Source organism: Callithrix jacchus, chromosome 3 (assembly GCF_049354715.1).
Source record: "Callithrix jacchus isolate 240 chromosome 3, calJac240_pri, whole genome shotgun sequence".
NCBI lineage: Eukaryota > Metazoa > Chordata > Mammalia > Primates > Cebidae > Callithrix > Callithrix jacchus.
Window position 1 is genome coordinate 46508326 of NC_133504.1, and position 22644 is coordinate 46530969.

A 22644-nucleotide genomic window follows, 5' to 3' on the forward strand; every position below is an offset into this window, starting at 1 on the left:
AGGGAAGTGGACTCACTCAGTTGCCAAGGAGAAGTGGCCGAAGGGTCCCTGTATGAATTTTTTGGAGGTTGAAAGGAACTACCAGGGACCCCCTTTTAGTATAAAACAGTAGTGAGCCATTGGGGGAAGAAGGCTTAGGCCCTCTGAGGCTGCCTGAGCTGGCTGTCCCTGCACTAGCCCAGAGTGCCTTGGCCATTGAGGCCTCCCCAAGGTGTGGGGAGAGGTCTGAGTGTACCTGCCTACAGCCCTTGTTTCTTTGCATCCCAGCGTCCTTGCAACTGTGCTAGATTTGAAGCTTGTTTCTCAGTTCCTCCAGTTGGTATTGCCTCTTAGCATAATGAATTTCATAGAGTAACTTCCTGTCTCTTGAGGAAAGTGAACTGGGACTTACATGATTTGGCTTCTCTCCTCTCCCCAGTGGAAGGTGAAATCTAGCAAACATGAAGAGGAGATTTTGCAAAATAACTTATATGTAAGATGGAAGTTTTTTAAAGGGTTTCTACACCTATAGTATGGTACTATAATCCTGTTTAATCTGTGCTTAGGATTCAAGTTTCAAATCATATTTGTCTGTTTTCATTAAATAATTAATTTTTCCTTTTGTTTCTCCTCTCTTCTCAGAAGGACCATGTCTCATACATTCCATGAATGGAGACCTGTTGAGGACCTTGGAGGGTCCTGAAAACTGCCTGAAACCGAAACTCATTCAGGCTTCAAGAGAGGGCCATTGTGTCATATTCTATGAGAATGGCCTTTTCTGTACATTCAGTGTGAATGGAAAACTCCAGGCCACGATGGAAACAGATGATAACATTAGAGTGAGTGCCCTGGAGACTCTCGAGCATTCATGACTTTCACCTCAATGCATGTCATATGGGGAGAGAAAGGGTTCACGAAAGAAACTCTATTTTTGGGTTGTCGAGGGCCTCTTTTCAACACTAACAGAAAATCCTTAGGTAGCACTTGGACAAGGCTCACACACCTGGTACACCAGAGCAGTGCCAGCTGTGCAGACCGCATCACTTGGCACAGCTGAGGACGGCCCTTCAATAGAAGAGGTTTTCTTAGGGACATCTGAAACCATCCTGGTGGCTTTCAGTGGCCCTGCTCATTTTTTTTTTCTAAGAACATTCACTGTAGATTGTTTTCTGAGTATGAAAGCTGAAACAGTACATTAGATGACACCTAAAACTGGATTTGCTTTACATCTGAATAGCTTGGTGGTGGGAGCAGTAGGGATTATGACTATTTAGGATTAATTTCAGATATGACTTCTTCATGGATAACAAGACCAAAACATGTTAAGGAAGTTGGGCTTCAAATTATGATATGAATCAGGCAAGCATTTTTTCCCATTTCGTGTACCAGAAATGGCAATGCCAGTGGACTTCTGGCCTCTTGCTTCCTCTTCAGGACAGGACTCCACAAGTATTAGAAGTTGAGAAAAGAGTAAGAACTGTTCTTTTCAGGGGCTAGGGCACATGAGCTGTATACAGTGAGGGGACCCATGACATGTTGGGGGCAGGAGTAGGGTCACAGGGGCTTCTATCCTGGCTTTGGGCTACCTCTGGATATTTCACTCATTGCTATTCCTGACCTAGGCAGCTTAGATGACATAAATTCTCCTACTTTCCCAGATCTAGTCTGAGCACCTGCCTCTCCTAAGTAAATACTGGGGTCAGGAATATTAGGGAACAAAGCCCATACATGTAGGTTACGTTAAGGACATGAAAGACCCCTGCTGCTCTATCTCCTGGGTTCATTTCTTGCTTCAGTGGACGGTTTCCTTCTTGTGTCTCCACTGTTCTCCGTGGTCTCTCCATTGCATTCTGCCAGCCTCCACCATGAAGCATGCACACACACACATTCGTACTCACTTTTATTTTTCCCTACCTTCCCATAATGCTGCATTTAAACCAAGTACACATCAGAGGATTTTCCTTTCCTCTTTTCTTTACAATAATAATGTGGATAATCTGTCACTTTGAGTTGCGATTATATTGTCAGCTACGCTAATAAATCTGTAAAATAATTTGAGATCCCTAGCTGACTGAAACAATTTCTGTGGCATTTCAGTTAGTACCAGGGGCTCTGGGAAGTTCCTTGAGGCAGCAGTGGGAGGCTTTCTGCAGACCATTCGTACACACATGCTTCTCCTCTCTGCCCTGTAGTCATCGCTTTTTCCTTCTGTAATATTTCCCACTGGATTTTAGGCTTAAACAATCCATTGCCTTTTTCCCAGCACTCCTGCACTTTATCATGCTAACTGGCAAGTGGCAACTGTGTGATTAAAGTGAGCTTGCCAAAAATGAGCACTACCTACCCACAGCTCCAGAGACTGACACTTTCACAGCTCACTACCTCTGAAGGTGAGGAAGGAAGGCACAGGCTGGGAATCCAAGACACCACAGAGCAGAATTTCTCAGTCTGAGCCCATATAAGGAAAGGACACCATGGAAACAAATTAGTCATCAGCTCAGACCAGAAATTTTCTGTGAAATACCAAGAACCCTGCAGGCAGGCAGCCTGGGGAAGCTCTGCACTAATCAAGGCTTCCCACCTATTTTTATTTTAGGTGCCAGATTGTTCTGTGGCATTTTGGTTAGCAGCATATCATAGTCCATCAACTAGACAGTGTTGAGATGTCTTTATGAATAGCTGATATTTAAGGAGGCAGACTTTCTATTCCTAAACCTGGGAGAACCATCATTCACCCAGGAGAACGTTTTTGTTTTCCCTTCCTGAGGCTGTTTTAGGATGTGGTTGTTCCCAGCAGATTGCTGTGGCCTGCTAGTACCTCCTTAAAACCCTGCAGCCACAGTGTTGTCCAGAGCACTCAGGATTTCAGGGGATGAGATTAACATGTCTCTGGGGCCCTCTGAAAACCTCTAGTCACAACCCAACCTGGATGCAGAGGCAGCCTGTCAGGATTTGAGTGGGAGATCTTGCTAAATGTTACCCTGGCTCTTGGCTGCCAGAGGAATTTGGCCTCTCCTCAAAGAGGCCAGCAAAATCTTTTTTCACCTTGGGAGGCATCTGGTTCATTAAAATGTTTTGAATGCTGATGACTGTACAGTCTCTAAAGCCCAGGTTTTACTTAATTTCAGACAGAAGCAGTATTAACAATTATTTACCAGAACAAAGAATTAAAGATTAATGGTTTTAATTTTAGTATAGCACTTATCCAGTAAAAAGCTTCAAGTATAAAATTCAAGTGAACCACAACCATAAGGTTAATGGATTTTCATCAGCTGAATTTTATAAGTGTAGCAAATAATTGTTTGTTCTAGTCTTCATTACAGTTCCCAGACACCCATAGAGATTCCTATTTGTGAAATGAATGGGGGAAAATTATACTGATTTTTGCTCATCTTGAAAATATTTTAATATCTGTGCTTAGTTAACAAGACTTAGAGAATATATAACTGTCTTCCACACATAGGTTTTTATGTCCTAGATGTATTTTTGTGTTCTTGAGAATAAGCTGTGTTCAAGAGACTATTGAAAGTTGGCATTTGAGTGAATGTGAATTAAATAGCTAAGAAAGTCTTTACCCTTCTATGATTTTTAAAACAATATGTCAAAGAGTTAAGACTTAAGGCAACTGTGCTATAGCTGAATATACAACAGTGTGAATATATCAGAAATTAGGTTCTTTTCTTTCTGGCTTGCCAACACAATTTGTATTCCTATGTGTGTCCGGGTGAACATGCAATTACAGTTGTTTGTAATGGCTGTTAAAACTCTGATGCCATCCACTAAAGAAAGGAAATTTGTATCTTAATAAGCTAAGAAAACAAGGCTTGGAGGCAACAGGCAGGAGGAGAGGAAGGGATAATAGGATTGGCTTTTGGAGTAGGGAGGGACAATAGTCACCACACTTTTTCTATAAATGTACAGAAAGTAAGTATTTTAGGCTTTGAAGGTTCTGTATTCTCTGTTGCAACTACCTGTGAAAGCAGTCACAAACAAATGGGTACGGCAATGTTCCAGTAAACCTTATTTATTGAAGGCCAGGCGTGGTGGCTCTTGCCTGTAATCCCAGCACTTTGGGAAGCCGAAGTGGGCAGATAACTTTGGAGACCAGCCTGACCAACATGGTGAAACCCCATCTCTACTAAAAATACAAAAAGTAGCCAGGTGTTGTGGTGGGCACCTGTAATCCCAAATGCTCAGGAGGCTGAGGCATGAGAATCACTTTAACCCGGGAGGTAGAGGTTGTAGTGAGCTGAGATTGCGCCACTGCACTCCAGCCTGGGTGACAGAATAAGACCCTGTCTCACAAAAAAGCTTATTTATGGGGATTCAAATTTGGAATTCATACTAAATATTCATGTGTCATGAAAAGTTCTTTCAAGCATTAAAAAATGTTAAAATAGTTACAGGAAATAGGCAGTAGGCCGCATTTGGCCTGCAGGCTTTCAGGCTATGTGGATGCCCATTTTATAGGATCAAAGAGCAAATTCTAAGCCTTCACCATCTGTTCAGCACTAGTAGGAAAGGACAGAGGGGCACAGCCTAGAGCTGACTAAACCACAGGCTGAAGTATTGTCAGCCCTGGGGCAAGAAAAGGCTAAACTGAGATTTAATCACCCTGGAAGTTGTGGCCCTCTAGCAAGTCTTCTTTCCAACTGCTGTTAAAATCCAACAGGCTCAGGGAAGGGGCCAAGGTGGCTGGCTGCATCCCTCGGCCTGGAGTCACACAACAGCAGGGGATCAGTGGATGTGAGGTCAGGTGGCACAGTCTGCCAAGTCTTGGGATAAAACAGGGTTATTAGCATGTCCACAGGGCAAATGAAGAGATGCCAGGGCTCCTCATTAGAGCACTGGTCCCAGTCCACAACACGCACCATTCCCACAGCATTTGAGGAACTGTTACTACCTCATCTTTAAAAAAGCAAAGCCAAAAAAATCTCAAGCATTGCCAAACTTTGTCCATTTCGTGTTTGAAAAATGGCAGATCTTCTACAACTTGTGATTTTCTAAAAATTACTGAGGATCTCTCTCTCTTCTCCCTGCACCACAGTAGCTGGTGTAAGAATGACTCAAACACATGGTAGGGCTGGAAGTGTCTGAGAACCACATCTCTTCTGAATGTTGCTGTGTCTCGCAGGCCATCCAGCTAAGCCGAGATGGGCAGTACCTGCTCACAGGAGGAGACAGCGGAGTGGTTGTGGTCCGGCAGGTATCAGACCTCAAGCAGCTCTTTGCCTACCCAGGATGTGATGCTGGAATCCGGGCCATGGCACTGTCCTATGACCAGAGGTAACACTAGAATCATGGGCTACAAACAGTAGTTTCAAAAACTACAGAGGGAACTGGGCATGGTGGCTCATGCCTATAATCCCAGCACTTGGGAGGCCAAGGCAGGAGAATCGATTGAGCCCAGGAGTTTGAAACCAGTCTGGGCAACATAGCTGTTTTCTACAAAAAATAACATTTTCAAAAATGTATAGTAAAACCTGCAGAGGGATTTAAATGGGCTTATGAAGTTGAGTTGTGGGGGGTCACCTGTGGTATCAAACCAAGAACACTTTTTTTAAGTGTGATTTTCTTTCTGATGACATTGCCACTCTTGGATAAAAGCTGAGTTCTCAAGGAATAGAGAATTTAAGTAGCAAAGCCTCTGATTACAGTGATGCAAAGCTTTTTATATTTCTTTGAAATGTGTTTTAGTAAATAAAATTTAAAGAGCTGCATGTTTAATGTAAAATGTCTTTATCTCTGCATATAGAGAGTCCCCTGAAAGATAGGGCTTAGTTCCTAAAAGCTCTCAAGTGGTAGATTTGGGGGCGGAGGGGATCATCTTTATCTGGCATCTTAAAAAGATCTGTGGCAACATGTAACATTTTCCATCTAAACTCTTTTTGATATACAATTTAGTGGCATTAAGTACATTTACAGTGTTGTGCCACTGTCACCATCATCCATTTCAAGACCTCTTTCATCATCAACAGAAACTCTTAACCTGTTAATGACTCTCTCCCCACCAGCTCAACTGCATTCTACTTTCTGTCTCTATGAATTTGCTTCTTCTAAGCACCTTCTGTAAGTGGAATCATACAATATTTGTTGTGTTGTGCCTGGCTTACGTCACTTGGCATAACACTTTCAAGGTTCTTGTACGTTGTAGCACATATCAGAATGTCATTCCTTTTTAAGGCTGCATAATATTCTATTGTGTGAATATAATGTGTTCTGTTTATCATTCACCTGTCAATGGACACTGGGTTGTTTCTACCTTTTGGCTATTGTAAGTAATGCTGCTATGAACATTATCATACAAATATCTATGCAAGTCCCTTTTTACAGTTCTTTTGGGTGTATGCCCAGGAGTGGAATTGCTGGATTATATGGAAATTCTGTGTTTGACTTTGAGGAAACCCTAATATTCCACAGTGGCTGCACCATTTTACATGGGTTCCAATTTCTCCATGTCCTTATCAACACTTGCTCTGTTCTTTAACAGTTGTCCTAACAGGCATGGTCTCTCATTGTGGTTTTATATATATATATATATTTTTTTTGAGACAAGGTCTCACTCTTTTGCCTAGGCTGGAGTACAGTTGTGCAATCACAGCTCACTGAAGCCTCAACCTCCTGGCAAATGATTCTCCCATCTCAGCCACATGGTAGCTGCTACTACACACATATGCAACCATGCCTGGCTTATTTTTATTTTCAGTAGAGACAGGGTCTCACTATGTTGCCCAGGTTGGTCTTGAACTCCTGAGCTCAAACAATCCTGCTGCCTCAGCCATTCAAAGTGCTGGGATTTCAGCCATGAGCCACCATGTCCAGCCCTGATTTTACTTTTTATGAAATCCTATGTTTTTGTTATGAGGTTTTTGTTGTCTTGTCTCTTTTGTTTTGGTATCATATCCAAGAAACCGCTATAAAATCCAGCATCATAAAGGTTCTCCCATATGTTTTCATCTAAAAGTTGTATAGTTTTAGCTTATATTTAGGTTTTTGATCCATTTTGAGTTAGTTTTTAAATATAATGGTAGGTAAGGGCCCACCTTCATTGTTTTGCATGTGGATATCCAATTTTCTAGCATCATTTGTTGAAAAGAAGGTGCTTTCTCCGTTAAATAGTCTTGAAACCCTATTTGAGTACATATGTGAGGGATTATTTTTCAACTTTCTCTTCTGTTGATCTGTCTGTATCAGCATGACAATGTTTTGATTTCTGTAGCATTGTAGTAATAACTTTTCGAATCAGGAAATGTGCAACCGCTAACATATTTATTCTTTCTCAAGATTGTTTTGGCTATTTGGGGTTTCTTCAGATAGGATGGATTTTCTACCTCTACAAAAAAATCACTGGGATTTTGATAGTGATTGCATTGAATCTGTAGATCATTTTGGGTCATATTGACATCTTAACAATATTAAGTCTTCCAATCCATGACTATGTGATGTATTTTATTTATGTTAGCAATGTTTTATAGTTTTCGGTATTGGTTAAATTTATTCTTAGTTTTCCTTTTGAACTGCTCATTGTTAGTGTATAAAAATGCAACTGATTTTTGTGTTGTGTATCCTGCACATTAGCTGGATTCATTTATTTTTATTTATATTATACTTTAAGTTCTGGGGTACATGTATAGAACATGCAGGTTTGTTACATAGGTATATGTGTGCCATGGTGGTTTGCTGCAGCCATCCCCCTGTCATCTACATTAGGTATTTCTCCTCATGTTATCCCTCCCCAATTCCCCCAACCCCTGCTTTCCCTTCCTTACCCCTCCCCCCACCAGCAGGCCCTGGTGTGTGATGTTCCCCTCCTTACGTCCAGGTGTTCTCCTTGTTCAACACCCACTTATGAGTGAGAACATGCGGTGTTTGATTTTCTGTTCTTGTATCAGTTTGCTGATAATGATGGTTTCCAGGTTCATCCATGTCCCTGCAAAGGTCATGAACTCATCCTTTTTTATGGCTGCATAGTATTCCATGGTGTTTATTTGCCACATTTTCTTTCTCCAGTCTATCATTGATGGGCATTTGGGTTGGTTCCAAGTCTTTGCTATTATGAACAGTGCCACAATAAACATACATGTGCATGTGTCCTTATAACAGAATGATTTATAATCCTTTGGGCATATACCTAGAAATGGAATTGCTGCATCAAATGGTATTTCTATTTCTAGATCCTTGTCTTCCACAATGGTTGAACTAATTTACACTCCCACCAACAGTGTAAGTGTTCCTATTTCTCCACATCCTCTCCAGCATCTGTTGTCTCCTGATTTTTTAATGATCACCATTCTAACTGGAGTGAGATGGTATCTCAATGTGGTTTTGATTTGCATTTCTTTAATGACCAGTGATGATCAGCTTTTTTTCATGTTTTTTGGCCTCATAGATGTCTTCTTTTGAGAAATGTCTGTTCATATTCTTTGCCCACTTTTTGATGGGGTTGTTTTTTCTTGTAAATTTGCTTAAGTTCTTTGTAGATTCTGGATATTAGCCTTTTGTCAGATGGACAGATTGCAAAAATTTTTCCTTATTCTGTTGGTTGCTGGTTCACTCTAATGATAGTTTAGATCCCATTTGTCTATTTTGGCTTTTGTTGCCAATGCTTTTGGTGTTTTAGTCATGAAGTCCTTGCCTATACTTATGTGTTGAATAGTATTGCCTAGGTTTTCTTCTAGGGTTTATTGGTGGTAGGTCTTATGTTTAAATCCTTAGTCCATCTGCAGTTAATTTTTGGATAAGGTGTAAGGATGGGATCCAGTTTCAGCTTTCTGCATATGGCTAGCCAGTTTTCCCAATACCATTTATTAAATAGGGAATCCTTTCCCCGTTGCTTGCTGTTGTCACGTTTGTCAAAGATCAGATGGTTGTAGATGTGTGGCATTAGTTTTGAGGCCTCTGTTCTGTTCCATTGGTCTATGTCTCTGTTTTGGTACCAACATCATGCTGTTTTGATTACTGTAGCCTTGTAGTATAGTTTGAAGTCAGGTAGCATGATGCCTCCAGCTTGTTGTTGTTGTTTTGTTGTTGGTTTTTTGCTTAGGATTGTCTTGGCTATGGGGGCTCTCTTATGCTTCCATATGAAGTTTAAGGTGTTTTTTCCCAGTTCTGTGAAGAAGGTCATTGGTAGCTTGATGGTGATAGTGTTGAATCTGTAAATTACTTTGGGCAGTATAGCCATTTTCACGATATTGATTCTTCCTAACCATGAACATGGAATGTTTCTCCATCTGTTTGTGTCCTCTCTTATTTACTTGAGCAGAGCTTTGTAGTTCTCCTTGAATAGGTCCTTTAGTTCTATGTTAGTTGTATTCCTAGGTATTTTATTCTTTTTGTAGCAATTGTGAATGGCAGTTCGTTCTTGATTTGGCTCTCTTTAAGTCTGTTTTTGGTGTATAGGAATGCTTGTGATTTCTGCACATTGATTTTGTATCCTGGGACTTAGTTGAAGCTGCTTATCAGTTTCAGGAGATTTGGGGCTGAGACAATAGGATCTTCTAAATATACAATCATGTCGTCTGCAAATAGAGACAATTTGACTTCCTCCTATCCTAATTGAATACCCTTTATTTCTTTTTCTTGCCTGATTGCTCTGGTTAGAGCTTCCAGTACTATACTGAATAGGAGTGGTGAGAGAGGGCATCCTTGTCTAGTGCCAGATTTCAAAGGGAATGCTTCCAGTTTTTGCCCATTCAGTATGATATTGACTATGGGTTTGTCATAAATAGCTTTTATTATTTTGAGATACATTCCATCAATACCTAGTTTACTGAGGGTTTTTAGCATAAAGGGCAGATGAATTTTGTCAAAGGCCTTCTCTGCATCTGTTGAGATAATCATAGGTTTTGTCTTTGGTTGTGTTTATGTGGTGGATTACGTTTACAGACTTGCGTATGTTGAACCAGCCTTGCATCCCCGGGATGAATCCTACTTAATCATGATGGATAAGTTTTTTGATGTGCTGTTGCAATCGGCTTGCCAGTATTTTAGTGAAGATTTTTGCATCTATGTTCATCATGGATATTGGCCTGAAGTTTTCTTTTCTTGTTAAGTCTCTGCTGGGTTTTGGTATCAGGATGATGTTGGTCTCATAAAATGATTTGAGAAGGATTCCCTCTTTTTAGATTGTTTGGAATAGTTTAAGAAGGAACGGTACCAGCTCCTCTTTGTATGTCTGGTAGAATTTGGCTGTGAACCCATCTGGACATGGGCTTTTTTTGGTTGGTAGGCTATTAACTGCTGCCTCAATAACAATAACTCAGCCCTTGTTATTGGTCTATTCAGGGTTTCAACTTCTTCCTGGTTTAGGCTTGGGAGGATGCAAGTGTCCAGGAATTTATCCATTTCTTCCAGGTTTACTACTTTATGTGCATAGAGTTGTTTGTAATAATTTCTGATGATGGTTTGTATTTCTGTGGAATCTGTGGTGATATCCCCTTTATCGTTTTTTATTGCATCTATTTGATTATTCTCTCTTTTCTTTTTATTAATCCTGCTAGTGGTCTATTTTGTTGATCTTTTCGAAAAACCAGCTCCTGAATTTATTGATTTTTTTGAAGGATTTTTTTGTCTCTATCTCCTTCAGTTCTGCCTTGATCTTAGTTATTTCTTGTCTTCTGCTAAGTTTTGAGTTTTTTTGATCTTGCCCCTCTAGGTCTTTCAATTTTGATAATAGGGTGTTGATTTTAGATCTTTCCGTGCTTCTCATGTCAGCATTTATTGCTATATATTTTCCTGTAGACACTGCTTTAAATGTGTCCCAGAGATTCTGGTATGTTATGTCTTCATTCTCGTTGGTCTTGAAGAACATCTTTATTTCTGCCTTCATTTCACTGTTTATCCAGTCAACATTCAAGAGCCAGTTGTTCAATTTCCATGAAGCTGTGCGGTTCTGAGTTAGTTTCCGAATTCTGAGTTCTAACTTGATTGCACTGTGGTCTGAGAGACTGTTTGTTATGATTTCCGTTCTTTTGCATTTGCTGAGGAGTGATTTACTTCCAAATATGTGGTCAATTTTAGAGTAGGTGTGATGTGGTGCTCAGAAGAATGTATATTCTGTGGATTTGGGGTGGAGAGTTCTGCAGATGTCTATTAAGTTTGCTTGTTCCAGGTCTGAGTTCAAGGCCTGGTTATCCTTGTTAATTTTCTATCTCATTGATCTCATATTCACAGTGGAGTGTTAAATCTTCCACTATTACTGTGTGGGAGTCTTAAGTTTCTCTATATATGATTAAGGACTTGCTTTATGTATCTGGGTGCTCCTGTATTGGGTGCGTATATATTTAAGATCATTAGCTCTTCTTGTTACATTGATCTTTTTACCATTATGTAATGTCCTTTTTTGTCTCTTGATCTTTGTTAGTTTAAAGTCTACTTTATCAGAGACTAGGATTGCAACTCCTGCCTTTTTTTTTTTTTTGCTCTCCATTTGCTTGGCAAATCTTCCTCCATCCCTTTATTTTGAGCCTTTGTGTATCCCTTCATGTGAGATGGGTTTCCTGGATACAGCACACCGATGGGTTTTGACTTTTTATCCAATTTGCCAGTCTGTGTCTTTTGATTGGGGTGTTCAGCCCATTTACATTTAGGGTTAATATTGTTATGTGTGAATTTGATACTGCCATTTTGATGCTAGCTGGCTGTTTTGCCCATTAGTTGATGCAGTTTCTTCATTGTGTTGATGCTTTTTACCATTTGGTATGTTTTTGGAGTGGCTGATACTGGTTGTTCCATTCTTTGTTTAGTGCTTCTTTCAGGAGCTCTTATAAAGCAGGCCTGGTGATGAAATCTCTGAGTAATTGCTTCTTCATAAAGGATTTTATTTCCTTTGCTTACAAAGGTAATATCAAATTCTGGTTGAAAGTTCTTTTCTTTAAGGAGGTTGAATATTGGCCCCCACTCTATTCTGGCTTGTAGGGTTTCTGCTAAGAGATCTGCTGTGAGTCTGATGGGCTTCCCTTTGTGGGTAACCCAACCTTTCTCTCTGGCTGCCCTTAGCATTTTCTCCTTCATTTCAACCCTGGTGAATCTGACGATTATGTGCATTGGGGTTGCTCTTCTTGAGGAATATCTTTTTGTGTTCTATTTCCTGGACTTGAATATTGGCCTGCCTTGCTAGGTTGGGGAAGTTTTCCTGGATAATATCCTGAAGAGTACTTTCCAGCTTGGATTCATTCTCTCCATCACATTCAGATACATCTATCAAATGTAGATTAGGTCTTTTCACATATTCCCATATTTTTTGGAGACTTTGTTCATTTCTTTTTACCCTTTTTTCTTTAATCTTGCCTTCTCATTTTATTTCATTGAGTTGATCATCTTTGACCTCTGATATCCTTTCTTCTGCTTGGTCAATTCAGCTATTGAAACTTGTGTATGCTTCACGAAGTTCTCATGTTGTTTGTCAGCTCCATCAATTCATTTATATTCCTCTCGAAGCTGTTTATTCTTATTGGCATTTTGTCAAACCTATTTTCAAGGTTCTTAGTTTCTTTGCATTGGGTTCGAACATGTTCTTTTAGCTCAGAGAAGTTTCTTATTACCCACCTTCTGAAGCCTGTTTCTGTCAATTCACAAGACCTCATTCTCCATCCAGCCTTGTTCCCTTGCTGGTGAGGAGTTGTGATCCCTTATAGGAGGAGAAGTGTTCTGGTTTTGGGTGTTTTCATCCTTTTTGTGCTGGTTTCTTCCCACCTTTGTGGATTTATTTACCTGTGGTCTTTGTAGTTGTTGACTTTCAGATGGGGTCTGTGAGTGGACATCCAGTTTGTTGATGATGAAGTTATTTCTTTCTCTTTTTTAGTTTTCCTTCTAACAGTCTGGTCCCTCTGCTGTAGGACTGCTGGAGGTCCACTCCAGGCTCTGCTTGCCTGGGGATCACCTTCAATCGCTGCATAACAGTAAGGGTTGCTGCCAGTTTCTTCTTCTGGTATCTTTGTCCCAGAAGGATACCCGCCAGATGTCAGTCTGCAAGCTGACTCTTTGGATATATGGGGGTCGGGGAGCTGCTTGAGGAGACAGTCTGTCTTTTATAGGAGTTCAAGTGCTAAGCTGTGAGCTCCACTGTTCCATTCAGAGCTGCTGGGCAGGTATGTTTAAGTCTGCTGCAGCAGAACTCATAAATGCCTTTTTTTTCCCCCAGGTACTCTGTCTTGGGAAGGTAGGGTTTTATTTATAAGTTTCTGTCATGCTTCTGCCTTTTATCAGGGCTGCCCTGCCCAGTGAGGGGGCACTCTAGTCACAGTCTGCCAACAAAGTGTTGCTGAGCTGCTGTGGGCTCCACCTAGCTGCGATGTGAACTTCCCTGTAGTTTTGTTTATAGGGGTATAGTTAGAACTGCCTCGTCAATGGCAGCCCACCTCTGTAATGGCAGACTCTCTGTCTAATGGCGGACTGCCTCAGCAATGGTGGACTACCTCAGTAGTGGTGGACTGCCTTGGTAATGGTGGACGCCCATCCCCCACAGCTGGACCATCCCGGGTTCAGCTGTGCTTGCTGTCAAACTCTCAATCCAGAGCGTTTCAGATTGTTTTTTGTGGGGGTGGGCAGCCTAGCCTGATCACCTGCCTCAGACCCTCCTTTTTTTTTCTCAATTGAACAGGCGACTCTGTCTCCCACGCATCTCAGTCACCAGTTGAAACCGGTGACTGAGATTTCACCGGAAATCTGTGATTCAAATCTGCACCCAGACTTGTGTGATTTCTTGTGTGTAGACCTGCTGCACTGGCTGAAACAGCCACTGGAGACTTGTAGTGCTTTTTCACTGGGGAATCTCCTGGCCTAGCTTCCTGTTTCAGTCCCTTTTTTTCAGTTGAACAGGCGACTCTTGTCTCCCAGGTGTTCCAGTCTCCAGTTGAAAAGGCACCCCGATTTGTGTGAGATTTTGTGCAGAAACCCGCTGCATCAGCTGAAGCAGCCACACTGGGGTCTCATGGTGCTTTCTTGCCTGGGAATCTCCTGGCCTGGCTCCCTGTTTCAGTCCCCTTTTTTATCAGTTGAATGGGCCACTCTGTCTACCAGGCTCTCCAGTTGCCTGTTGAAAATGGGCCGGGAAATCTGTGTGATTTCCTGTGCGGCAATCCACTGTGCCGGCTGAAACAGCTGTGCTGGAGATTTCTGGTGCTTTTTCACCTGGGGATCTCCTGGCCTGACTCCGTTTCAGTCCTTTTTTATCAGTTGAACAGGCGACTGTCTCCCAGGTGCTCCAATTGCCAGCTAAAAGGGCACCCGGACCTGTGTATTTTGTGCGGAGACCTGCCACACCAACCAAAACAGCCATGCTGGTGACCTGTGGGGCTCCTCTGCCTGGGATTCTCCTGGTCTGTGGGCAATAAAAATCCATTTGGAAATGCAGCATCCACTCACCCCCCACGCTCTTGCTGGTAGCTACAATCCAGAGCTGCTCCTAATTGGCCATCTTGGATCCTCCTGTCCCTTATCTCTTGATCTTTGTTGGTTTAAAGTCTGTTTTATAAGAGACTAGGGTTGCAACCCTGTTTTTTTTTTTTTTTTTTTTTTTTTTTGCTCTCCATTTGCTTGGTAAATCTTTCTCCATCCCTTTATTTTGAGCCTGTGTGTGTCTTTGCATGTGAAATGAGTCTCCTGAATACAGCACACTGATGGGTCTTGACTCTATCCAATTTGCCAGTGTCTTTTGATTGGGGCATTTAGTCCATTCACATTTAAGGTTAATAATGTTATATGTGAATTTGATCCTGCCATTTTGATGCTAGCTAGTTGTTTTACCCATTAGTTGATGCAGTTTCTTCGTAGTGTTGTTGGCTGGTACTGGTTGTTTTCATTTTGGTGTGGAATCATTAGGATTTCCTACATATAGGACCATGTCATCTCTAAACAGAGAATTTTACTCCTACTATGCAATATGGATACTTTTTATTTTTCTTGTCTGATTGCTCTGTCTAGGACTTTGAGTATTGTGTTGGATAAAAGTGGTGAAAGTGGGCATCCTTGTCACATTCCCAATTGTAGGGAAAAACCTTCTTTCATCATCGAGTGTGACTTTAGCTGTGGGTTACTCATTCATGCTGTTTATCATTTCAGGTAGTTTCCTTATACTCCTAGTTTATTAAGTGCCTTCATAATGAAAGGATGATGAATTTCGTCAAATGTCAAATTTTTCAGCATCAGTTGAAATGATCGTGTGCTTTTTTAGTTGTTGTTCATTCTGTTAATTTATATTATGTTGGTTGATTTTTGCATGGTGAATCATCTTTGCATTCCAGGAATAAATACCACTTGGTCATGGTGTATATTCCCACTACTATGCCAGTGAATTCTGTTTGCCAGTATTTGCATCCTCGTCTGTATATTCTTTCGTTGTATTATCTTCAACTGGCTTTGGTGTCAGGGTAATACTGGCCTCATTGAGTTAGGAAGTGTTCTTCCCTCTTTAACTTTTTGGAAGAAATTGGGAAGAACTAGTGTTAATACTTCTTTAAATGTTTGGTAGAATTCATCAGTGAAGCCATCTGGTCTAGGACTTTTCTTACTGGGAGGTTTTTGATTACTGATTCAATCTCCTCATTTGTCTAAAGTGTAATCATTTCTATTTCTTCATCATTCAGTTTTGCTATACTGTTTCTAGGAATTTGTTTCTATTTCATCGAGGTTGTCCAATTTGTTGCTATACAGTTGTTTATATAGTCTCTTAGAACCCTTTATTTCTGCAAATTCAGTAATGTCCCAACTTTTCTGATTTTAGTAATTTGAGTCATCTTTGTTTCTTAGTCTAGCTAGGTTTGTCAGTTTTGTTGATCTTTTCAAAGAGCCAATTTTTGGTTTTTTTCCATTTTACTATTTTCTGTTTTATTTATCTCTGCTCTGTTCTTTATTATTTCCTTCCTTCTGTCTAGGCTTTTTTTCCTAATTCCTTAAGAGGTAGTTAGGCTATTCACTTGAGATCTGTTTAAATGTATGTGTTTACAGCTAAAAATTTCCATCTTAGCATTGATTTTGCTGCATTTCCTAAGTTTTGGCATGTTGTATTTCCTTTTGTCTCAGTATTTTCTGATGTCTCTTATGTTTTATTTGACCCATGATTTATATACTTTCCATATATTTGCAAATGAAATTCTACTTACCTTCAGTTATTATCTAGTTTCATTCTATTAAAATCAGAAAAGCTACTTTGTGATTTTAATCTTCCTTAAATCATTAACACTTGTTTTGTGGACTACCATACAGTTTTAGCTCAGAAACTGTTCCATTTGCACTTGAGAAAGATGTATATTCTTTTGTTGTTGGGTGGGTGTTCTAATTATGTGAGTCAGGTCCAATTGGTTTATTGTATTGTTCAAGTCTCCTATTTTTTTTGTCTTCCACCTGGTTTTTCCACCCATTATTGAAAGTGGGGTAATGAAATCTACAACTATTACTATAGAACCATTTCTCCCTTCAATTCTGTTAATGTTTGCTTTGTATATCATGGGGGGTCTGATGATTAATGCATATTTAGTTGTTGTTGTATTTCCATGAGTTTACCCTTTTCTCAATCCAGTGTCCTTTTGTCTCCTGTAACAGTTTTTGACTGAAAGTCCATTTTGTCTGATATTTTAGTATAAGCCACCTCAGCTCTCTGTTAGTATTTACATGGAATATCTTTTCCATCCTTCACATTCAGGCTGTTTGTCTTTAGAGCTAAAATGGGTCCCTGTAGACTGCATATAGTTGGATCATGTTTTCTATCCATCTGCCAATCTCTCCCTTTTGGTTGGAGAGTTTAATCTCTTTAATGACTGATAAGGAAAGGCCAACTCTTGCCATTTGCTATTTATTTTCTCTTTGCCTTACAGTTTTGTCTCTCATTTCCTCATTACTGTTGTCTTTTGTGTTTATTTTGTTGTAGTGACACATTATAGTTCCTAATTTTGATATGAGGTACTAGGAAGGATACTGAATATGGCTTTTAAGGGCTGTTCCTAACCAAGCTGCACAGGGAAAACTGTAAAATAATGGGCTATGCCTAGAACAGCTCCAAGAAAGTATGCTCTCCATCTTTTCCCCTGCACCACCTCTTTGGGGACAGGAGACCAAGAAGCTTGCAGAAGTTCTTACCTTTGGTGATTGAGTCACTGTACTATGAGGACTAGGTCCTCACCCAGAGCATGAAGGACATAGACTACTTCTCTACAGGGGAGAGACCAGCTTAAATTACGGTTAACACTCTTCTTTTTTTTACTCATTGCTTCTGCACCTGTCAGAAGTGGTGTCTCTTGTCACTTGAGTGTGTGCTGCTGAGATTGTGGTTCCTTCTTTTGATTCTGTTGCTTATATAAAGCACAGGTCTTGTCAGCCCAGCCCCCCTCTAGAAATGACCAAATCTGTTCAGGTTTTACTGACTCATCCTGCACATACCAGCTGTCCTTACCCTTTTTAGTGAAAAAGCAAGCTGTGGCTTGGATCCTGTGAAGTGTCAGAGGGAGTACTGTGAGCTTACTCAGGGCTACATTTTAGTCATGAAGTACATATCTTAGTTCTCATGAATTGGAAGTTTGACTGCCATCATCTTCTATATTTACCTTGTGGATTCGGGGAGAGCAGTTTTTTATAACATCTCTAGGAAACACAGGTTTGTAAAAGTCCTTCTCTGTGCTTCTCCTAGGTGCATCATTTCTGGCATGGCTTCAGGAAGCATTGTGCTATTTTACAACGACTTTAACCGGTGGCATCATGAATACCAAACCCGCTACTGACGGTGACAGCTGTGCACCGACTTTGCCCCTAGGATGAACAGAAGTACCTGGAGCATCATCCTCTTAGAAATAGCTACCACATCTGAATGTAATGTAATTTGCTCAAAGAAGCAAAATATTTTTTAAAGTTACTAATAATTGCTATTTTTGTAGTCTTTGCTTGACTTTTTCGGTGGGGGGGGACTAGCAAAGCAGAAAACTGGCTGCTGGGTTCTGTAGTTTTAAAAAAAAAATCTATATTTTTAGTCATAATGAGAAGTCTATTTTCACCAATTATGGAAACAATCAGTGGAGCAAGTAAACCACTTACTTATTCCAGCTATAGTATTATGAAGAACATATCCCATGCATCTACAAGCTTGAGAAACAATAGGATTTTCACAGTGGGGAAGTGGGTTAAACATTGGGATAGGAAAATTTTATGCTGTAATTTGGGTCCTGTATTTTCCCAAACAGTTGTGCTTTTTCAGCACTAATAGTTCTGGGATTTAAATAGCAATGTTTAAATTATGGTAAATGTAATTTAAAACAACATTCAGTTAATTCTATCAATATTATTCTTCAAGCATGTTTTAGATTAGAAAAGTATGGTTTGGGGGAGACTATTTTTTTATTGTATGGTTAGCACAAAGAATCTAAGTTATAGCAGGTGTGAAATAGTTACTGTTTTTTCCTGATCTGTCATCTTCATAGCACAACAAAACAAAATGATGGAAATGCTCTTGGGCTCACAACCTTTGTTTTTCTTATAAAGTAAATGCAAGTACCAAAGCTCACTACGGCGGTCTGCCTGTGCCCGGGGAATGGGGCGGAGCCATCACTGGGGCACCCCCTTCCCTCCCCGGGTTTGCAAATAGAGGCTACCAGGTGCTGAATTCAGCAACACCTGTTTTACTATTTGTTATTAAACTGTCTCCACTTTCCTTTTGATTAGCAATTTGTACTAAGAAACAATGTTATTTGGTGTTGTATAATTCTACTTTTCTAGTAGATTACCGTGTGGAATTCTGTGAAAAATATTTGAGAAAAGGCCTGTATTGCATAAATAAATTCTTTGTATGTTGTGAACTTTTTGATCACTATTATTTCTCTCTCTTGCAACAGACCTCAAGGGGTCCCTCTTTTTTCCTACACACTCAGCTATTCTCTAAAAGCAAGGATTTGGAATGAACAATTCAGTTTGACAGAAAAAGCTGAAAAAAATGGCATCTGTAATTGAATTGCTGGAAATGCCTTTTCTGCTCCTAAATTTTAAACATTAATAAAATAAATAATAATGATTCACAAAGAAAATGTCAAACTCTGATTCAGTCCAAGTTTTTGATAATAACCAATGTGAGATGTCCTCCTGATGGAAAACAGGAAAATGAGCTTTTATTGGCCAGATCTCAACTGGTACTGACACTCAGGCAAATGACCGAGACCTGAATCTTACAAATGCCTAGACAAGGAACTTTATGTGCCACTTCATCTGAGATCATTCATTAAGAAAGAATATAGATGGTGAAAAGTGGGGGAGGGAAAGTACATTTTAGAATCAAAGAAATACCCAAATGAACATGCTCACTGGCATTAACTTTTGTGAATATTATACTTTGGAAACTTAAGTGAACAATGGTAGAAAAAAATAGCAATAGCTAAGTCATATGCCACAATGATACTTTAACCACCCCATACTTCACAAGCCTAAGCAAAGCTCCTCCTGAAACCTGAAAGAAAAAAAATCAGTATCTCCACTATCTTGTTTTTAAAACTTATAATTAAGGAAAATTAATTTAAACATAAGTAGGCTGAGCACAGTGGTTCACTCCTGTAATCTCAGCACTTTAGGAGGCCGGGTGGGCAGATCACTTGAGGTCAGGAGTTCGAGACCAGCCTGGCAAACATGATGAAACCCCATCTCTACTAAAAATACAAAAAGTAGCCAAGCATGGTGGCAGTTGCCCATTAATTCCAGCAACTCGGGAGGCTGAGGTAGGAGAATCACTTGAGTCTGGGAGGTGGAGGCTAAAGTGAGCTGAGATTGCATCATTGCACACCAGCCTGGGCAACACAGTGAGACTCCGTCTCAAAAAAAAAAAGGTAATTAAAAATTAAAAAATTTAAAAAAGAAGTAATACTTCATACAACAAATATAGCTGGCCTCAATACAAGGGGCTTTTATTTATTTATTTTTTGAAATGAAGTCTTGTTCTGTCACTGGGCTGGAGTGCAGTGGCGCCATCTCAGCTCACTGCAACCTCTGCCTCCTGGGTTCAAGCAATTCTTCTGCCTCAGTCTCCTGGGTAGCTGGTACTACAGGTGTACACCACCATGCCCAGCTAATTTTTATATTTTAGAGACCAGGTTTTATCATACTGGCCAGGATGGTCTCAATCTCTTGACCACGTGATGTGCACGCCTTAGCCTTTCAAAGTGCTGGGATTACAGGCGTGACCCACCATGCCTGGCCCAAGGGCTTCTTAATGGTAGAATCTGTTCAGTATAACATTTGCAGTTTATTCAACATTTACTTGTTCAGTTTTAACTCCTTAAAAAAACTATTACTTTACATAAATGTAAACCGGTTAGGAAAAGAAGTCAACGAAGAGGTATTTTGGGGCTGGAAATGAGGGACCCACAACAGAGGGAGCAGTGCGGCTGCACAGTGAGTGGTGGATGCAGCTGGATGGGCTGTGCTTGGTCCACATGTAGTAACTAAGGCTGGTTTAAAACACACTGCCTCCAGAAATCAGATTTTCCTCCCTGATACACTGATTCTTACTGAAATGTCAACAATCAAGTCCCTGAGATGCTGTCATTTAAGAAATACCATTCAATCTCTGGGAGAAAGTAGGAGGGCCAAGAGACAACATGAACATCTGAAAAACATCGACAGAAACGTGTAGACAGTGCACGCACTCTCAGATGACAGCATCTTACTCTCCAAGTACAACAAAAATAAACATTTTCATATATTACTTCCATAAAAAGAGCTATTTTATGTTATTATGTTATTTTATGTTATCCACTGAGAAACATCACAACTCACTTCTGCTTAGCATACACAACAGGAGGATTCAAAGTGTCTTGCACAGGAATCACAAGTAACCACGAGTAGGGCATGAGGTCAAGAACTGATAACCCAGGGTTGCCCTTTCCACTTGCTCTAAGATCAGCCGAGCCCCAGGGTCAGCAGCCGACCACATGCTTGGTGTCACATGTCCTTCTTGCCTGTCAGAAGGGCAGTGAGATGGTGGTGGTTGTGTGAGTCAAGCTTGCAGGAGATGGTCAGGGAACCTGGGATGCAGCCCTGCTGCAGCTACTTTGTACCCTTTTTAAGCAAACACAATTAAAACAGCTCACAGCAGCTTAGATCCACCATGAGAGGTGGCTGAGGTACAGATTTTCACTAGGTCTGTTTGATACCTTTTTACTGGATCTGATCTCAAGAGTACCTAGCCCTGCAAATCATGGACCTGGTTTAGTCCTTCCTACTGTGACAGGCCTACCCCACTCTCCATCCCTACTAGAGAAGACAGCTGACCCATGATATAAACAGATTCCTTCTGGAAAGCAGGAGTGTCATTTAGAAGCCAGAATAACCCACCACTGGGCTTGGCGGAGAAAGTTCACCAGTTCCTGGTGTGTGTTCATTACGGATTAGCAGCCAGCCCCATAGCCTCACATGGAATCACATCGTGCCAAAGTATGTTTACAAACAGAAGCAGAATGTGACTTACATCTCAAAATCTGCATAACCTATACCTGAGCAAATGTGCTAGTGCCTCCACTTGGCTGTTTTTGCCCTACCACATGGAAGGAAATCGTTTCCTACTTCAAGCAGGAGAGGAATCAGCCCAGCTACCCCCATTTTGTGTATCATAAAGTTGAATTACTGTTAATTCTGCAGGCTTCACAAGTTATCCCTGCAGGGGAAGGAGACTGGGAAGTTTCAAAGCTTTCTACTTTTAAGAAGGAAAAGCAAGACCATAAAGTAGCAAATATATAAACAGCCAAACAAACAAACCACTTTAAAGTTCTAGTTCCTCTCAGATGAGTGGGAGAAAAATCTTTTGGATTTTTCTTTTAGATAGACTTGAAAAGTTGAGTCCATGATGATGAACTTCTTACGTGCTCTATAATCACAAGATTGCTAAAAACCCAAGACTACTGTTAACACCACAGACACATCACTCACAGCCCTGGCTGCTAAGAACCACAGCTGCAGACTGCTCAGAGCAAGGCACATCACATTTTTCTCTCTAATCAAATGAAGGGTGGTTGGCCTTTAGGCAAGCAATCTCTTTTGAGAGAGTTGGGCTCCTCCTGCAAGCTTGGAAGACAAACTGTGAATGCTCCTGTGAATTATGAGATCTCGGTGATCTATGCCAGAAACATGAAGTGAACTATTTTTCTGTCTCAAATTCAGAGTTATTTTTTTCTTGCCAAAACCAAGATTCCAGGGAGTTGGGAAGGCCTGTCATTTCCTCATACCCGGCAGGAAGCTAGCTGCTTTGCAAATTTGGCCTTGGATAATTTGAAAGACATCCCCAGAACTGACTTCAGCCTCAACACAGACAGGCATCCAACCACGCCTCGCAATGCAACAGACTCAGCCTGCCTGACCGTGCTGGATGCCTGTGGTGCCCAGCTCCGCCCAGAATGAAGGGGCATTGCAGGGGCCAATGACTGTCTCTGTAGCAAAGACAGAGACCATCCCTCAGCCATGCAATGCCGGCAAGGACTTCCCACAGCTGTGTTCGAGTTCAAGGCTTTGGTTTTTATCAAAAACGTTAAGATTGCCCCTTAGAAACCCCTGGCCAAGACTCACCAAAGTTGCACATCAACCTCCCTCTGGAAAAACCACTCTCTGATTGATCTAAGTGGCCACAGGACTTGAACACTTCAGCGCCCCTGCTTCTGATAACTTCTCAGCCACTGACTAAGTGGTAGAAAATGAAGGGTGGTTTGG

At 40.8% G+C, this 22644-nt stretch overlaps 1 protein-coding gene across 6 annotated transcripts in view; it reads left to right on the forward strand.

Moving 5' to 3' along the window:
• LRBA (LPS responsive beige-like anchor protein) overlaps positions 1-18758 on the forward strand; it is a 772728-nt gene extending 753970 nt beyond the window's left edge. For all 6 annotated transcript variants that reach the window (XM_017970205.4, XM_035294467.3, XM_008992610.5 and 3 more), the window contains 3 exons: positions 622-818; positions 5114-5265; positions 17600-18758. In XM_017970205.4, the coding sequence (XP_017825694.2) occupies positions 622-818; positions 5114-5265; positions 17600-17690 (440 nt within the window). In that variant the 3' untranslated portion in view covers positions 17691-18758. The remainder of the gene's footprint in view (positions 1-621; positions 819-5113; positions 5266-17599) is intronic.
• Positions 18759-22644: the final 3886 nt, after the last annotated feature.